This window comes from Microcaecilia unicolor, unplaced genomic scaffold (genome assembly GCF_901765095.1).
Source record: "Microcaecilia unicolor unplaced genomic scaffold, aMicUni1.1, whole genome shotgun sequence".
Classification (NCBI taxonomy): Eukaryota; Metazoa; Chordata; class Amphibia; order Gymnophiona; family Siphonopidae; genus Microcaecilia; species Microcaecilia unicolor.
The window spans coordinates 104190-124397 of record NW_021963075.1 but is presented as its reverse complement, the minus strand read 5'-3'; the positions used below and the strand labels follow the sequence as shown (position 1 = coordinate 124397).

General features: G+C 45.4%; 1 protein-coding gene across 1 annotated transcript in view; it reads right to left on the bottom strand.

Annotated features, from left to right (window-relative positions):
* LOC115458893 (presequence protease, mitochondrial-like) overlaps positions 1-20208 on the bottom strand; it is a gene marked incomplete at its 5' end in the record, with an annotated part of 169180 nt that overhangs the window by 58114 nt on the left and 90858 nt on the right. The window contains 2 exon segments of the mRNA XM_030188734.1: positions 4956-5056; positions 9617-9782. Coding sequence (XP_030044594.1) covers positions 4956-5056; positions 9617-9782 — 267 coding nt within the window.

Below are 20208 nucleotides of genomic sequence, written 5' to 3'. Positions count from 1 at the left end.
CTATAGTTTTTTGCAACTACATTCAAAGCAGTTTACTACTACTACTTATTTCTTACACGCTACTAGACGTACGCAGCGCTGTACACTTGAACATGAAGAGACAGTCCCTGCTCGACAGAGCTTATGATCTAATTAGGACAAACAGGACAAATAAGAGATAAGGGCATATTAAAGTGAGGATGATAAAATAAAGATTCTGAACAAGTGAATAAGGGTTAGGAGTTAAAAGAAGCATCAAAAAGGTGGGCTTTCAGCTTAAATTTGAAGACGGCCAGAGATGGAGCTTGACATACTGGCTCAGGAAGTCTATTCCAGGCATATGGTGCAGCAAGATAAAAGGAACGAAGTCTGGAGTTAGCAGTGGAGGAGAAGGGTGCAGATAAGAGAGATTTACCCAGTGAACGGAGTTCCCGGGGAGGAATGTAGGGAGAGATGAGAGTGGAGAGGTACTGAGGCGCTGCAGAGTGAATGCACTTACAGGTCAATAAGAGGAGTTTGAACTGCATGCAGAAACTGATAGGAAGCCAGTGAAATGACTTGAGGAGAGGGCTAATATGAGCACAACGACACTGGCAGAATATTAGTCATGCAGCAGAATTCTGAACAGATTGAAGAGAAGAGAGATGGCTAAGTGGGAGACCTGTGAGAAGCAAGTTGTAATAGTCTAAGCGAAAGGTGATAAGAGTTTGGATGAGGGTTCTGGTAGTGTGCTCAGAAAGGAAAGGGCGAATTTTGCTGATATTATAAAGAAAGAAATAACAGGTTTTAGCAGTCTGCTGAATATGTGCAGAGAAGGAGAGGGAGGAGTCGAAGATGACCCCAAGGTTACAAACTGAGACAGGAAGGATGAGAGTGTTATCCACAGAAACAGAGAATGGGGGAGGAGGAGAGGTTGGTTTAGAGGGAAAGATAAGAAGCTCAGTCTTAGTCATGTTTAGTTCCAGATGGCACTGAGACATCCAGGCAGCAATGTCAGACAGGCAGGCTGATACTTTGGCCTGGATTTCGGCTGAGATTCCTGGTGTGGAGAGGTAGATCTAGGAGTCATCAGCGTAAAGATGATACTGAAAACCATGGGATGAGATCAGAGTAACAAGGGAAGAAGTATAGATGGAGAAAAGAAGAGGTCCCAGGACAGATTCCTGAAGTATGCCAACTGACAGTGGGATAGAAGGAGGGGAGGATCCACTAGAGTATATACTAAAGGTACGCTGGGAGAGATAAGAAGAAAAACAGGAAATAACAGAGTCCTGAAATCCAAGTGAGGACAGCGTATCAAGGAGTAGGCTGTGATCAACAGTGTCAAAAGCAGCAGACAGATCGCGAAGGATAAGGATAGGATAGAGACCTTTGGATCTGGCCAGGAACAGATCATTGGAGATTTTAGCAAGTGCTGTTTCAGTTGAATGAAGGGGACGAAAGCCAGATTGAAGAGGATCAAGGATAGCTTGAAATGAAAGAAAGCCAAGACAACGGCGGTGAACAGCATGTTCAAGTATCTTGGATAGGAAAGGGAGGAGGGAGATGGGGCGATAGTTGGAAGGACAGGTAGGGTCCAATGAAGGTTTTTTTAAGGAGTGGTGTGACTACGGCATGTGTGAAGGCATCAGGAACAGTCGAAGTGGACAGTGAAAGATTGAGGATATGACAGATAAAAGGGATGACAGTAGGAGAGTAGTGTTAAGTAAATGGGTGGGAATAGGATCAGAGGAACAGGTAGTTAGTTTCGAGGAGGAAAGAAGATGTGTAGTTTCCTCTTCAGTGATTTCAGAAAAGGAAGAAAAGGAGGTAGGGGTTGGAGGGTTGAGAGAATGGACTAAGGGAAGGAGAGGTGGAAGTGATCTGGTTGAGAATTCAAGTTTAGTCTTGTAAACCTTATCATGAAAGAACACAGAGTCTGGGGGGGAAGTGAAGAGGGGGTTGGAGGTGAAGGCAATTTGTGGAGAGAGTTCAGTGTGGCAAAGAGACGTCGAGGGTTTGAGCCAAGAGAATTTGTCAACTGGATGTAATAGTCCTGTTTGGCAAGTAAAAGAGCAGACTGGAAGGAGGTCAGCAAGAATTTGAAATGTATGAAGTCAGCATGGGCACGGGATTTCAGCCAAAGGTGTTCGGCAGAGCGGGCACAGGAAGGTAGGTAGCGGATTCTAGAGGTCAGCCAAGGCTGGGGTTTGGTACGTTTTACAGAACGGGGAATGGGAGGAGCGAGAGTATCCAGAGCAGAGGAGAGAATAGTATTATAGGAAGAGACAGCCTCATTGACAGACTTGGATAATATAGTGGTAGAGAAGAGATTTGAAGCACTGGAGGACAGAATAGAAGGGTCAATAGCCTGAAGATTCCTAAATGTATTGGTTAAGATTGGACGGGACTGGGGAGGAGGGTGTTTAAGTGTGAAAGTTATCAGATGATGGTCAGAGAGGGGAAGAGTTGAGGCACAGAAACTGGAGAGTGAGCAGTTTGATAGAGGATAAGATCAAGACAGTGGCCATTCTGGTGAGTGGGGGCAGTGGAGCACAGTTGAAGATTGAAAGAGGATGTTAAAGCAAGAAACTGAGAAGCATAAGAGTCAGAGGGATCATTAGCATGAATGTTAAAATCCCCAAGAATAAGGGAAGGAGATGAAGGTTCAAGAAAGAAGGAAAGCCAAGCATCAAAGTCAGTGAGAAAGGAAGAAAGGGACTTATCAGGGGGTCGATAAATGACTGCAACTCGGAGAGGCACAGGTGCAAATAGACGGATGGAGTGGACTTCGAAGGAAGAAAAACAGTGAGACTGAGGTGGAAGAAAAGGTTGAAATCTACAAGAGGGTGAAAGTAGTAGCCCAACACCACCTCTGCGGCCATCCGGGCGAGGAGTATGGGAGAAAAGATAACCTCCATGGCATAGGGCCACGACTGAAGCAGAGTCTTCATGGTAAAACCAAGTTTCAGTTAGGGCAAGCAGATTGAGAGTACGAGAGATAAAGAGGTCATGGATGTAGGAAAGTTTGTTACAGACAGAGTGGGCATTCTACAGAGTGCAAGAGAAAGGCAGGGAAGAAGGGGGAGGAGAGGAACAGAAACTAGATTGGAGATATCAAGGTGTGACCTGCACAAATAGGATGAGAGCTGATGTGGAGGACCAGGATTGGGATTAATGTCCCCAAAGGAGAGCAGGAGAAGAAGCAAGAGAGTACGGAGAAGAGTAGGAGAGGTATGACAACAGCGACGAAGGCGAGATGTACTCAGATAGAAAGGAGATGGATGAATGGAAGGAAGGAAATGTTGAAGGTTGAGAGCAGAGAAAAAGGAAGAGGAAAAAAAGAGATGGTGAGATGATGAATAGAGAGGGTGGACAATGTGTGCCTGCAGTGTACAGTGGTTTCAGATGGAGAAACAGATTAGGAAGGGACAGTACCAGGAAGAAAAAGTGTACTGGAGCCACAAGTAGTAACTGGGAGAAAAATAAATGTAAAGGGAAAAATGCCCCGTGCGCCATCAGGCACGCGGCACCTAGAGTGGAGGCCCTGAGTGCATTGGAGTGGACCTGGGAATCACCCCGTAGAAGGTTGTAAAGGATATGCAGATGAGCTGCAAGTCCTCCACAGCACCTGAAAGGAAGCCGGTGGTAGAGCTGGGCACCTCTCAGCCGAGGAAAGGCTTACCAAGGGTTAGGCCGAAGCCAGCATTCCTCCCCGAGGGTCGCCTGATCCTAGCCTATACAGGTACTTATTTGTACCTGGGGAAATGGAGGGTTAAGTGACTTACCCAGAGTCACAAGGAGCTGCACTGGGAACTGAAACCAGCTCCCCAGGATCAAAGTCCGCTGCACTAACCACTAGGCTACGCCTCCAAATCCGAGAAGTTCTAGGAGTTGTCTTGTTGACTTCATGAAAGCAGTGGTGAATTTCCGAATGGATGCCTTTATGAACCAGTCATCCAGGTAAGTGAAGACATGGATACCCCACCTCCGAAGTGCTAAAGCAATGTTGGGACTTAGATTTGGATATTGGGGAGGGGGGTTAATTGTTTTGTGGATGAATGATATTGTGAAGAAAGTGTGTTTTAAGCCTGTAAAATGTACTGGATATTTTCCTGTCTTAAATACGTCTGAATTGTATTTCTCCTGTTTGGCCATAAGATGGTGACTGTTTATGCTTAAAGCTGTTCCAGAGGACTGACTTATCTTTCTTTTATTTGGCACACAGATAACAGGAAGTGTCTGTAGTGATGTAACCAGTTTTTATTTGAAACTTTATTTTCTGTGCTCTGATTGGCCTGGAGTTTTCAAATTACTCAGAAGTGGCTGGCTGTTGCTTCAGTCTTAGCCCAGGAAGAAGAGAGAGACAGCCCAGGAAGAAGAGAGAGACAGATCTCTCTGCTGAGGCTCAGTGAATTATATGTCCTGATCTTTCCAGGTACTGTTTAGCCAGTATGGAAATGTTTAGTTAGTGTTTTAATTGATCCATTTTTCAGTTACTTGTTACTGTTTGCTATTTACACATTTTTGTACACTGTTCAGTATTTTTATGAGAAGAAATACAATTGTTTGTTCGTTCTGCCTGTCTGGACTGATAAAGAATCATGGTGGTTTGTGTGTGGGGTCTGTGAGTGCTTTTGGGGAACTGTGGGACCACTAGGAGTGTGGCTCCAGTAACCTAGGAATCACTGGGGATAATTTGAGAGCAGGAGACTCATCCAGAGGTGGTTGGGACTCAGTTGGTGGGAGAAGAGTGCTACTGTAAAGCACGAGTGGCAGGTGCAGGCGGACCTAAACTGTGCTGGGGATAGACCATCCAAGTGGCTGCGGGGTAACCCCAGGCAAGTGGCTACGCATTTAGAGACATATCAGATAAGTTGGATTTTCAGACCCTCTTTTGTATTGGCTGATGAAGAGGCCTAATTCTTTTCTTTTTCTGTTTGTGTGTTAAACTTTAACAAAAACTCAGTAGACAGTGTTAAATGTTTATTTCTCACCTCATAATGTCGCCATTCAATACATGCTTCTTAATACGGGATAGTTTACGCAGTACTGCTGTTATATCAGATGCTTCAGCTGTCCTCTGCATCAGTTTTATCTAAATGTGAGAAAAAAAATGGGGGGTGGAGTGGAATATACACATTTGATTAAGAATAGTAAGAACTAAGCAATTAAATAAAAGATCTTTAACTTTTGACACCAATTAGGAGTATGTTTACTAAGGTGTGCTATAGGCACATTAATGCTTGTAACCCATGTTAATGGTTGACACACATTAAACGCTAATGCGCCCATAGGAATGTATAAGCGCATTAACTGTAAAGGTGCATTATTTATTTATTACATTTGTATCCCACATTTTCCCGCATAGCATTAAAAACGCTAACACACCTTAGTAAACATACCCCCTAGTCTCTAACACACAAATTCATACTCAAACAGAACCATATGCGAATTTAAATTTCATTACTTTATGCTCTTCTATCAGGATAGAACATGAGAAAATCCAAAGCCAAGAGCTCCCAAAGTTGTGTACTTTATGCCTCCTGCTAATAAATCCTTACTGCTTGGCCAGAAGAATTTTATATATTTATATTGCGGGGGTGAAATACCAAGAGGGGCATAATCGAAGGGGGACGACCATCTCTAAGGGCGCCCATCTCTAAGGACGGCGCCACGAAGAGTCAGGGAAACCCGTATTATCGAAAGATGGGCGTCCATCTTTCGTTTCGATAATACTGTTGGGGGCGCCAAAATCTCAACATTTAGGTCGACTTTAGAGATTGTCGACCTAAATGTTGAGCTGGGCGACCTCGGTTTTCACCAATAATGGAAACCAAGGACGCCCATCTCAAAAACGAACAAATCCAAGGCATTTGGTCATGGGAGGAGCCAGCATTCGTACTGCACTGGTCCCCGACATGCCAGAACACCAACCGGGCACTCTAAGGGGCACTGCAGTGGACTTCCTAAATTGCTCCCAAGTCCAAAGCTCCCTTCCCTTGTGTGCTGAGCCCCCCCCAAAAACCCACTCTCCACAACTGTACAACACTACCATAGCCCTTATGGGTGAAGGAGGGCACCTAGATATGGGTACAGTGGGTTTCAGGTGGGCTTGGAGCTCACATTTACCACCACAAGTGTAACAGGTAGGGGGGGATGGGCCTGGGTCCGCCTGCCTGAAGTGCATTGCACCCACTAAAAACTGCTTCAGGGACCTGCATACTGCTGTCAGGGAGCTGGGTATGACATTTGAGGCTGGCAAAAAATGTTTATTTTTTTTTTTGGGGGGGGGGGGGGGTTGGTGACCACTGGGGGAGTAAGGGGAGGTCATCCCCGATTCCCTCTGGTGGTCATCTGGTCAGTTTGGGCACCTTTTCGAGGCTTGGTCGTGAAAAAAAAAAAGGGGCCAAGTAAAGTCGGCCAAATGCTAGTCAGGGATGCCCTTTTTTCCATTATCGGCCGAGAACGTCCATCTGTTAAGCACGCCCCTATCCCGCCTTCGGTACACTGCCGAAATTTGTTCATCCCCGCGACGGAAAGCAGTTGAGGACGCCCAAAATCGGCTTTCCATTATGCCGATTTGGGCGACCCCGAGAGAAGGACGCCCATCTTCCGATTTGTGTCGGTAGATGGGCGCCCTTCTCTTTCGAAAATGCCCCCGATAGTCAACCTTTAAATATCCAGAAATATACTTAGCACCTAAATGGCATTAGGGAAATATTAACAGGCCCTCTGCAATAATGTCTGCCTGTATAACTCCTTACTGAGAATACTTTTGTAATATTAAGGGAGACTGGTACTACTTGCAATATTACTTAAAATACATGGCAGTTCTCCTTTAAAAACAAAATCCACAAAAAGGGAAAAAAAACATACAATTCTCACAAAATACAAAAAGTGGCAGAAACACAGTAGGGATGACTAAATATAAAAAGCTGATGATCTAAGAATTTCCAAGATAAAGTTGTAAAACACCTTATGATGTACAGTGGTTGGGAGGTGCAGACATCATCATCTTTGGGTATCTGACAAACATTTAAGGAAAATAAGAACTTCATATATATATGGCATTCCAAAGCATAAGGAAGATGTCTCAAGAATGTAAAGAGTATTAAACGTGGTATTAACTTCCTGACTATTTTTATTTTTTATTTATAGAGTTAAAATCAATATCCAATTAAACACCATAAAACTGGGATACAATAAAAATCAGAAAAAAATGACTAAATATAATTAACAATCCTCAAGTAAAAAATAGAGGAAAGTAATTTTATTGGCCTGAAAAAGGACGAGCATTAAAGAGAAACATTTGGGGTTTGGAAGGGTAGTTCCTGTGGAGGAGTGGCCTAGTGGTTAGAGCACCAATCTTGCAATCCAGAGGTGGCCAGTTCAAATCCCACTGCTGCTCCTTGTGATCTTGGGCAGGTCACTTTAACCCTCCATTGCCTCAGGTACAAACTTAGATTGTGAGCTCTCCTGGGACAGAGAAATATCCAGAGTACCTAAATGTAACTCACCTTGAGCTACTACTGAAAAAGGTGCGAGCAAAATCTAAAAAAATAAATAACTTGGTTAATGTTTTTGTCTTCAGGGGGAATTCTGAAGCCTGAGGGCAAATCCAGGGTTTTAGGGGTAATAGATTCACAATTAACTTTTGAATTTTGTTAATGATCTTGTATGCAAGTTCTTCTTTAATTTGCATAAATTAAGAGCTATCGGGTCTTCTTTGAGTCCTGCTAGTTTTCAGACCATAGTTCAAATAATTTTAGTTCCACACTTAAATTATTGCAACTCTTTGTATGGTGCTATTAATTTGAAATTAAAGAAAAGGTTGCAATTGTTGCAAAAAGTTAATCTTTTGGGTTAGGTAAATTTCATGAAACTATTCGACTCTTACATAAATTATACTGGTTAAAGATGAAACATCGTATTTGCTTTAAAGTATCTTGTTTTATGGATTGGGTTCTGAAAATGTAACAATTTATAACTATTCCTTTTCAAAGATTTTTGAGAAGTGCCCATAGATTAACTTTGGCTTTCCCCTCAATGAGTGGCCTAGTGGTTTGGTCCTGAGGAACTGAGTTTGAGTCCCACTTCTGGCACAGGCAGCTCCTTGTGACTCTGGGCAAGTCACTTAACCCTCCATTGCCCCATGTAAGCCGCATTAAGCCTGCCTGAGTGGGAAAGCGCGAGGTAAAAATCTAACAAAAATATAAAAAATTAATAAATGAGGAATATAAAGTTAAACAATTTGGATAAAAACCTCTCTCTTCCTAAAGACTCTTTCATAACTATCCACTATGACGTCCGTCTCCTCATATCATCCATTAGATCTTCCTGTAATGTTCTTTTCTCTTGTGTATACAGGGGATTTTAGTGGCATACAAGAACTGATTTGAATTTGAAGTTCCTTTATATATCAGGGTGCTACAAATGATGCCATATTTCTCGTTTTGAAAAGCTCTTAAAACGTATTTGTTTCCGAGTCGATGATTATTTGGAATAGTGTCCTCTTTTAGAAAATGTAAAATGGCCCTTAAAACTTGGCTGTGTAGTCAATCATTTAATATTACAGATTTAACAATTTAGCCCTTTTCTTTATAGTACTTTTAATTTTTTATTTTTTTTTTAGATTGGCCAGATTTAAGTTAATAGCAGTAGCTGGACTTTACCTTGGGCATTTCTGGTATTTTTGGAAATATTGTTGCGCTATTCATAGTCCCATCCTTGTGTCATTTTGTTATTGTAATTTATGGTGTAAGCTACCTTTATCACTAATTGATGGTGACGAAATAAATTGTCAAATCAATATATGCCGTTTCCAAAGTTCAGATTATCTCTATGTCAGTGCAAGAAAAGGTATCACAGCTAACCAAGATTAAATTGTGTTCCTTGATTTGTAGTCCTGAGTGTTTCAAGAAAAATAGGAATGCAAGACCTGGACTCCCAACAGAAACATGACAAGAGTATACTCATAGGAATAGACCAGCCTGTCCCTGACACAAAGCTTCTTGGAAACGAGAACTGAACAGTCTAGCATTGTTCCCTCTACGATTTTACATGGTTGCTGACCAAATTTTTATTTTTGTGCTATATACAGAAATGCATTTACTAATACTGGCACTCAAAATTTGTTGGCTTTTAAAACTTGCTGCTCACACACACAAAACATTTGTACACACCAGGCAACTCCTTAGAGGAAACACTGGTCACTATTAAGGGAAACTCAGGAGAATTAATAGAATAGTAGCTGGACACTAAAAGACAAGTTCCAAATGATCTTTCCAGTGTCAATTCCTTACAAATTTGCAAATTGACTAGGCTCCTGAGGAGAAGACATCTGGCCTTTCTATCTGTTGTAAAATTTATATCCTAACGTACTATGCAATTTGTAGTCATTCAGCTTCATACAGAACTGAAATAGATAGAATAAATTTTCAGTTTTCTATATATCAGCAGCAGCAGGAACAAATTAAAACTCCTCTTGACACAAAATGCATTTTATGAAGGCCAGAGACCTTAAGTAAACTCTGGCCTGCAGTTGCTGTTCCTTTCATTTACCCTCAGTTTGGCCTCCTAAATTACTAAAATGACCTTACAGTGTAATGCACAATTATTAAAGAAAAAGCAAAACAAACTGCTCCCTCATCTTTACCTGATCCATCCCACTAAAGATTTCTTTAATATCTCCAGAAGCAGTAAGAGTCCTACTGGCTCTAATAGAGGCATAAAGCTGCCCAGACTCAGATATTCCATTGGATAGACTTTGGGCCCTCATTCGTACCAACACTCCCAGGCGTTCTTCATCTTCAAAATGTGGTCTACAAGACAAAAAAAAAGTACAGCACTAAAGTAACATGCATATGAATGCTCTCAAAACACTAAGTTCAATCTACAAGCTTCCACTAACTCCTCGGCAATATTACCTACAGAACTGAATCAAATTGGTCACAGACATGTACCCCTGAGCCACTCCACTGTTAAACTTTCTTTCCTCAGAATACACTTATTCACTGCTGCCTAGTCACTCAACCAATGAAGTGCCCACCACCAATATGATCAAACGTATTTCACCACAGAAGAATGGGGATGTTACTTTGATTCGGAAAAGGGCCTTGAACAAGTTTCTTATGAAAGAAAAGATCATTTCCCTGGGCTCTGTGATTCCTCTATTAAAACAAAGGAGACTGGTTATGCTCTCGTAAGGAGAGTTCCACTTGAATCAGGTTCTTCCACATAAGGGGCTACTCTAATCTATTTGATGGGGTGATTTCAAGGAATGTCTGTTAAAATGAGATTTAGTAGCCAATAGGGAGCTATTTGTGAAGAAAAAGCTTCTCTCCCACAAGCAAAGCTTCTGGCATAGACTGGAATTTTGGCTACCTAGTTCTGGAGTCAGTCAAATATCAGCGGGTTGCCTATGGGGCATTAGGCCTCTACAGGCACAAGGGAAAGATCCTGAGCTCCAATGTCAATGGGCGAATGATGGAAGACTGCATCTCTTGAGGTGGGGGTGGGTGGGAGTGGAATTTGAATTTTCTCGGAGGACAGCTATTATGCAAGCTTGGGAAGACCAACAGTTGTAAAGATTCTCAATGTAGTTTCCAAAAGCATCACAGACTAATGGACTAAATGCTTTCCATACTCCTTTTTGTTAAAAAAATGCTTCCTATTTCTCTACACAGAGAACCTCAGAACTTCTTTGCCATTTCCAAAATGGAATGCAAGTATTCAGTCATGATGATCAAAATAGGCTATTATGCAGGAGATCAGCACAGAATTAGGAAAAAAACTGCCTTCCGAGACTTATGATCTGGTGGCTCATGGGTATGAACCTTGGACACTAGCCCTTTCTAAGGCATATTCAACCACTATAAATTGGTGCACACACTAGACCTTAATGAATTCCACAGCTAACTAGACACAGCACTTAAGGGGTAATTTTGTAAAACATGTTTTAAAAGCAGAAAACAGTTCTCATTAGACTGAATGGTCAAATAGACACAAGTATGTATCAACAAGGCGGCATATGCCTCGTCTAGATATTTCCAGGGGTGGAATTGCTATGTACATGCATATTTTATAAAATACTTGCACACATTTGTATTTTCTTTGGAGCAAGCATAAATGAATGCACCTCTGGAGCTGGTTCTGGATGCTTGTTTAAAAAGGCGCATTTTAAAAATCCTCTCTCCCCTTCTAAGTAAGTAGTACCAAGAGTGATGCCTTCCAAATTCTCTTCTGTACTTACTTGCAAGAGTTAAACAGATACTGCCACTGACTTACTGGGGGCATTAGAGAATCTCAGGACGCCAAAGAGTACTGTGCCCTACTTCTGAAGGGAAATGCCTGAGTCACTCTTGGTACAAAAGCTGGACAAGAGGTCCTCTGACAGACACATTCTTTATGTCAGGGTTTCAAAATAGTGAAATGCATTTTTACCTGTTAATTTCCTTTCCTTGATTATTGCTCAGCCCAGACCAAACAATTTGTGTCACCCTAGTAGAGAAGCCAAACTCTTCCAGTGACATCACTGGAACCTTTCAGTAAGCTATTGTCAAAGCACAAGGCAAAATCTCTACACAAACTATGAAACCCCTTGAGGGAGCCACTGAAGAATATATTAACTAGGAACATTATAGAATGAAACTAACTTTAAACTAAGAAGAGAGCAGGCAGAGCCCAAAGGAAATTCCCCATATGCAGTAGTCTGGTAGACTAATCCAGGTTCCACCCTGGAAGGACTCAAAGAAAGGAAAGGAAATTAACATGAATTTCACCTTCCTTTCATCCAGCTAGACCAGTTCATACCAACTGGATGTACAAAAACCTATACCTTACTGGAAGGGGAAGACAAGGTCCTGTAACAGGGCTCTGCCAAAGGCAACACTGCCTCTGGCTAGATTATCAATCTTGTCATATTTTATATAGGAATACAAAATGTATGCCCTGCAAATGTCCTCTGGTGTGGCTGCCCAGGCCACTGCCTAGGAAGCTGCCTGAGCTCAAAAGGAATGAGCATGCAGTGTAGCCAGAATAACTTTCTCATGAAGAATACTGCCTCTATCGCTATCTTAATCCAATGTGCTAAGGAAGATGGAGGCAGCCTCCCCTTTCCTGAGCCCCTGAAATAAGATGAAAAGACCACTGGATTTCTGGAAGGAGTCTGTGTCCTCCAGGTAATGCAACTGTATTCTGCAGATATCAATCAATGAAATTTCTGAGATAAACAGCGAAGATACTTGCTGTAGCAGGTATTCTCTGAGGACAGCAGGCTGATTGTTCTCACAATTGGGTCGTCGTCCACAGTGGCCCAGGAACCGGGAAGAAATGTTGCTAGCAAAAACAAAGGCTTTCGGGAACGTTACGTCATGCGAGGACGGACTGTGCATGCGCGAACGGCTTCCCACCTGCCACACGAGCGTGTCTCTTCAGTGTAATCAAAAAGCATATAAACTAGAAACAACAATAACAACTCCAAAGGGGAGGAGGGTGGGTTTGTGAGAACAATCAGCCTGTTGTCCTCGGAGAATACCTGCTACAGGTAAGTATCTTCGCTTTCTCCGAGGACAAGCAGGCTGCTTGTTCTTACAATTGGGGTAACCCTAGCATCCTGGTTCACCCAAAACAATGAACATTGGTCAATTGGGCCTCGCAACGGCGAGGACATAACATAGATTGACCTGAAACCAAAATCAACTAAGAGTGCAGCTTGGAACAAAATCAAAATGGGCCTAGGTCAAGTACTTCAGATGGCAGGAATTCAATGGTTCAAAAGGAGCTTTCATTAGTTGGGTGAGAACGACGTTGAGATCCCATGACACTGGTGAAGGTTTGACCGGAGGCTTTGACAAAAGCAAACCTCTCATGAAGCGAACAACTAAAGGCTCTCCAGAGATAGGCTTACCCTCTACACGGCGATAAGAACTAATTGCACTAAGGTGAACTCTTACGGAGTTGGCCTTGAGACCAGACTCTGACAAGTGTAGAAGGTATTCAAGCAGGGTCTGAGTAGGACAAGAAAGAGGATCTAGGGCCTTGCTGTCACACCAGACGGCAAACCTCCATCTGAAAGAGTAATACCTCTTCATGGAATCTTTTCTGGAAGCAAAGAGACACCTTCTGAAAGACCCAAGGAGGCAAATTCTAAGCTCTCAACATCCAGGCCGTGAGAGCCAGAGACTGGATGTTGGGATGTAGAAGTGACCCCTCGTTCTTGGTGATGAGGGTCGGAAAACAGTTCAATCTCCACGGTTCTTCGGAGGACAACTGCAGAAGAAGAGGGAACCAGATCTGATGAGGCCAGAAAGGCGCAATCAGAATCATTGTTCCTCGGTCTTGCTTGAGTTTCAGCAAAGTCTTCCCTACTAGAGATATGGAAGGATACACATACAGAAGGCCTGTCCACCGATGTAGGAGAAAAGCATCAGACGCTAGCCTGTCGTGGGCCTGAAGTCTGAAACAGAACTGAGGGACCTTGTGATTGATCTGAGTGACAAAAAGGTCCACCGAGGGGGTGCCCCACGCGCGGAAGATCTTCCGGATAACGACCACTCGTGAGGTTGCATTATCCTGCTCAACCTGTCAGCCAGACTGTTGTTTACGCCTGCCAGATAAGTGGCTTGGAGAAACATGCTGTGACAGCATGCCCAAAGCCACATCTGGACGGCTTCCTGACACAGAGGGCGAGATCCGGTGCCCCCCTGGCTTGTTGGGTGTAGTACATGGCAACCTGATTGTCTGTCTGAATTAAGATTACTTGATTGGACAGCCGATCTCTGAAAGCCTTTAGAGCATTCCAGATCGCTCTTAATTCCAAGGAGGTTGATCTGCAGACCTTTTCCTGAAAGGACCAAGCTCCTTGAGTGTGAAGCCCATCTACATGAGCCCCCCACCCCAGGAGGGATGCATCAGTCGTCAGCACTTTTTGTGGCTGAGGAATTTGGAATGGACGTCCCAAGGTCAGATTGGACCGAATCGTCCACCACTGCAAGGAATTTCGAAAGTTGGACAATTGGATCACATCCTCTAGACTGCCCGTAGCTTGACACCACTGGGAAGCTAGGGTCCATTGAGCTGATCTCATGTGTAGACACGCTATGGGAGTCACGTGAACTGTGGAGGCCATATGCCCCAGAAGTCTCAACATCTGCCGAGCCGTGACCTGGTGAGAGGCTCGAACCATGGACAGAAGGTTGTCCGCCTGTGTCTCGGGAAGATAAGCTCGAGCTGGAATGTTCAACAGGGCTCCAATAATTCTGTTTGGACTGGGGTGAGATGGGACTTGGGATAATTTATGACGAACCACAGTAGCTCTAGCACCCAAATAGTCATTCGCATGGACTCCAGAGCACCCTCCTTCGAGGTGCTCATTACCAGCCAATCGTCGAGATAAGGAAATACATGCACTCCCAGCCTGCCTAGCAACACTGCGACTACAGCCAGACATTTGGTAAACACTCTGGGCGCAGACGCCAGACCAAAGGGCAGTACATAGTACTGAAATCAAAGATACTTCCTGTGAGCACCGAGATGTGAGTGCAAGCCTCCTTTAAGTCCAGAGAGCATAGCCTATCGTTTTCCTGAACCATGGGAAGAAGGGTGCCCAGGGAAACCATCCTGAACTTTTCTCGCACTAAATAATTGTTCAGGCCCCTTAGGTCTAGGATGAGACACATCCCCCCTATTTTCTTTTACACAAGGAAGTACCTGGAATAGAATCCCAGTCCTCCTTCCCCTGGTGGAATGGGTTCGACCACATTGGCCTTTAGAAGGGCGGAGAGTTCCTCTGCAAGTACCTGCCTGTGCTGGATGCTGTAAGAATGAGCTCCCGGTGGGCAATTTGGAGGTTTGGATATCAGATTGAGGGTGTATCCTAACCAGACTATTTGAAGAACCCACCTGTCGGAGGTTATGAGAGGCCACCTTTGGTGAAAAAACTTTAACCTCCCCCCAACCGGCAAGTCGTCCGGCACAGACACCTTTATAGCGGCTATGCTCAGCTGGAGCCAGTCAAAAGCCCGTCCCTTGCTTTTGCTGGGGAGCCACGGGGCCTGCCTTGGCGCACTGTTGACGTGAACGAGCGCGCTGGGGATGAGCCTGAGAAGGCTGTTGGGATTGTACCTACGCTTGTTATAGGCATAGGGGACATTCCTCCTTCACCAGAAAAATCGTCTACCAGTTGAAGTAGAAGCAGAAGGCGCCTGGCGAGATTGTCCTGCGTGATCTGATTGACCACCTGCTCGACTTTCTCACCAAAAATGATATCCCCCCTGGCAAGGGACATCCGCAATCCGCTGCTGGACTCGATTGTCCAGGTCAGAGGAACGCAGCCATGACAGTCTGCGCATCACTATACCTTGGGCAGCGGCTCTGGATGCAACATCAAAAGAGTCGTTAAGCACCCCTGGACAGGAATTTACGACACGCCTTCTGCTGCCTGACCACCTCCTGAAAAGGCTTGGCCTGCTCCGGAGGGAGCTTCTCAACCAAATCCGCCAGTTGCTTCACCGTGTTCCTCAAGTGAATGCTCGAGTAGAGCTGGTATGATTGAATTTTGGCCATGAGCATAGAGAACTGATAGGCCTTTCTCCCAAGAGAGTCCAGGGTTCTAGATTCTCATCCCTGGGGCGCCGAGGCAAAGTCTCTAGAACTCCTGGCTCTCTTGAGAGCGGAATCAACAACCACAGAATCGTGAGGTAAATGCGACTTCATCAGCTCAGGTTCTCTGTGAATCCGATATTGGGACTCAGCTTTCTTGGAAGTGGTGGGATTACTTAGTGGTTTCATCCAGTTCCGCATAAGTGTCTCCTTGAGCACATTATGCAAAGGAACTGTGGATGATTCCTTAGGTGGTGAAGGATAGTCAAGTACCTCGAGCATCTCAGTCCTAGGCTCATCCTCAGATACCACAGGGAAGGGAATAGCCACAGACATTTCCCGCACAAATGAAGAGAAAAAGAATCTCCGGGGGAGAAAGCTTTCTTTCTGGCGAAGGAGTAGGATCAGAGGGAAGACCATAAGACTCCTCAGAAGAGAAATACCTGGGATCTTCCACTTCATCCCACGAGGCATCTTCATCGGTATCGGACAAGAGTTCCTTAACTGCAGTCCGAAACCGGGCCCATCTCGACACCGAGGAACCATGTCCTCGATGGCGATGTCAAGAGGTCGACTCCCATGCCAGCGGCGATGAAACTCCTTCCAGCGATGTCGACGGGGAGTCGACCTGGGTGGCAGCCGAGGCCGCAGGTGGTACCGGCGTCGAAGACCTCTCCACAGGCATAGAGCCAGCTGCCACTTCTACCAATGGGGCAGAGGGCACAAACCCCCCCAGCACCGGAGCAGACTGACGCAGCAATGCCTCCAGAAGACCTGGAAGCAGGGCTCGGATGCGCTCATCTAGAGCCGCCGTCGAGCAAGGCTGCAGTGTCGTTACAGGAGTCAGTGTCACAATCCTTGGAGGTCGATGAGGCGGTACTCGACTGCTCGAAGACCGATGCACCGACACCTCTTGAATGGAGGGTGAGCGTTCCTCTTTGCGTCTAAGCTTCACGGGTGCCTAATCCTTCGACGCCCCGGAGCTCCCGGTACCGTGCTTGGAAGGAGACCGATGACGATGCTTCTTCGCCTTTGCTCGATGCACGTCATCGATACTCCTCGGTACCGACGAGGCCGTGGAATCCACACGCCTCCTCGGGGTCGGGTCCAAGAGTGGTCGGTCCCGGTGGGCCTGCACAGCAGGGGTCTTCGAGGCAGGTGGAGACCCACTCGACTGCTCACTGTTCCCAGCATGTGGTGGTCTTCGAACAGCCATTACCTGCGCTCCTGAAGTCGATGCCATCTCCGGTGCCGGTACCGATGTCGACATCGACGCCGAAGAACCGGGCGAAGCTCCAAAAAGACGATCCTGAAGAGCTTTTCAAGGCAGAGACACAACTTACATGCGTCTGGGCGATGGTCGGGCCCAAGGCACTGAAGACAGCACGCGTGGGGGTCGGTACCTGAGATCGCCCGGTTGCACCGAGTACACTTCTTGAAGCCACTGGGAGTCCTCAATGACATGGACGGAAAAATAGTGGCAGCAAAGTCAAAATTCTCGATTGTGCCAAAAGAAAAGGGCACAAAAATGAGAAACCACATACGCGTGGCCTAAGAGGGCCGTGACAGAAGCGAAAGGAAACTTAAAAGGACGAAAACTAGGAAATAAAGGTTTTTTTTTTTTGTAGTTTTGAAGGGAACAGGGCAAACAAAAGAAAAACGAGACAAAGGAGGAAAAAATCCTCGAGAAACGAAGGCTCTTTTCGGGCCCAACAGAAAGAGACCGACAAGCAGTCACTCCCTAACTGCGGAAAAGAAACAACTGAGCGGACTCTCGTGCGACAGGCGGGAAGATGGCTGCGCATGCGCAGTGCATGTGCCACACGCACCAGAAGGTTCTGTCAAAACTTTTGAAGATTTTTGCTTTGAAAAATTCCGAAGGTGGGGGCCGCTGTGTACGTCGACCCATCAGTGAGAACAAGCAGCCTGCTTGTCCTCGGACAATAGATGTTTCCCTTTCAAAAAAGGCCAGGAATGGCATCACTGGATTCACATGGAAGGGGAAAATCCAACTCAGGGAAGAATGACAGGATTGTATGAAGAGGAAAAGTAAGGATCTCTACAAGATAGTGCCTGCAACTCGCCTTGCCTAACAGATGGCAACAAGAAATACTACCTTCAAAGTGAGGTCCTTTAAGGCGGTTCATTTCAACAGCTCAAACGGCAGACCTATCAAGGCATTAAGAAGCATGGCTCAACGTGGAGGACTGATGTGCTTCGCTCCCTGCAAAAATTATATATCATCCACCTGCACCACCAGGGACCTAAAAGGGATTTCAGAGCCAAACCTTGCACTAACCCCTTCTGCAAAAATACCAGGACTGACAACTCCACTTGCCATGGGGAAAGTCTACACTCTGCACACATCTCTGCTCAAAGACCTGCCACACCCAAACTTATGCCAAGTACATAGATTGCCTGTGGTCTTTGAGCAACATGGAAATGACTGAGGCCAAGTAACCTTTGTTCCTCAGGTGATGCCTCTCAAAAGCCAGGCCAGATCCAGATCTTCCATCATGACTGGACCCTGCCTCAGAAGCCCCTGACCCTATAATAGAGGAAGTGAAGTTCATATCAACAAGTAAACCAGATCTGCACACCGGGGCCAAGAGAAATAGATATCTGGCCACCCTCAAGAGAACCCTGCTGATCAAGAACCAGGTAAAACAGAGGCTTTTGCAGTTAGGGCTGCAATAGCACACCAAGTCAAACTCTGTCCCATGACTGACATATCAGGAGCACTTCACATTCTAATGTGAGGCTGTCAAGTTGAAGCATGGGGAGCGACAATGCTCCACTAGAAACTGGAAGAATGAGGGATTCAGCTCTCACTCCTCCAGTTCCAGCTGAGAAAATCTGCCTGCACATTTTCTGTCCCCGCAATGTGGGACACCAAAATCACTAACAGATGATGTTCCACCCAGCTGCAAATCCAGCCAACTTCCAGTATCACCACCACACTCTGGGGTCCCACAGTCACTGCTGTGTGATTTTTGGACACTACCCATAGAGTCTTTCCCTGCAATAATAGGAGCAACAATTGCAGAGCTAAGCGAATGGCTTTTGCCTTCAAGTCTAAAATAGAGCAGAAGATGCTGCCCTTCTTAAGGACCACAAAACAGAGCAGCACCCTCAGCCCTGTTTCTAGCATGAGACCGATTCCAATGCCCCAGGTGAAGTAACCACTCTTTTAGAGGGAAGAGCTGCAGGTGTCAGAAACGGGTTCAGCAATTCCAAGGCATACTCCTGCTGTACCACCTCCAGAATCCACTGGTTAGAAGTAATGAGAGTCCACTCATGGTAGAAGAGCCTGCCACTAATTTATCTCTGAGGGGTCTCACTGACCCTCATTGGGGGCCCTCAAACTGGTGGAAGCAGCTGTGGCCACAAAATCTCTCTCCTTCCTGGCCCCCTTGAAAGAGCAAACCCTTCTGCCCCTTTGCAGATGTAGACACCCGGGAACCTTCTACCCAGACAGTACTGCCCCTAATTCTTAGAATGATACCTACTCTCCAAGGCTTGGGATGTTACCTGCAAACAATCTTCCCCGGCCTTCAGGTTCTTCAAGAGTTTCTCCAAATCCACACCAAACTATAACCTGCCCCTAAAAGGAAGTTGCTTAGGTACATCTTAGAAACCATAGCCTTCTATAGGGCAATCACAACTGAAGCCACCGAGTATAAGCAAATGCATAACAAAATCAGAGCACATCCATCAGAAATTCCACTTCTGACTCCAAGCAAGCAGCCTCCAAGAAATCTGGCAACTGCTGTATCCACTACAACAGGACCCTATGAACATAGCCTCTGTACACAGAAGTCTGTACTCATCACTGTGAGGAGGAAGATGGGAGCTGCTCAAACTTCCTTTTAGAAGCATCTTTCATGGTAGCGCCCTTGACAGGAAGGGTAGTCTTTTGGTCATCGTCATGACGAGAACATCCACTTGGGGAGACACAGCAATCTGTTCAGCTCTTCATGCAGAACCAGATTTTATTTAAAAATTTGTAACCCTATCCCACAATTCTAGATGGTTAACAGAAGTGAACATACACAGTTAAACAATAAACTTAACAAGAAGAGCTTTGTGCTCTGAAGAATATCCTCCTATGTCTCCAACTCAGAGTAATCTGTCAGAGCCCTATGAAGGGCAGAAGTTTTGTGTGGCTTCTGAATACCTTCCAGGATGGGGTCCACATCTGAGATCTCTGCCTGGGTCAGTGCCAAAATCCATAAAGCTGAGTACACTAAATCAATGAAGTGGCTAAGATCCTCCCTTCTAAATAACTAGACCACTGGGGGGGGGGGGGGGGTTAAATTCCTCCACAGAGGGGTCCCCCCATCCCCGCGGAGTCAGACTCCTATAACAAGCCCTCAAGCTCCTCTTGAAGAGACCCAGGTGGGATTTGGGCTCATTCTGCACTGAACCCAGACTCGGGCGTCTAAGCCTCTTACACCCCTGACCAGCCCCCCCCCCCCCCCCCCCCCCAGAAGCGTCACTGTCTCAAGGGCAGGGGAGGATCCCATCTGCTACCTCTACCTCAAAGCTAAGACGCTCCTCCAGTCATGCTGAACGTTGGCCACTATCACTGCTAAAGTCAGAAATGAAAATGGGCTCCTCGCCACAATGAGGCATATCAGGGAAGAC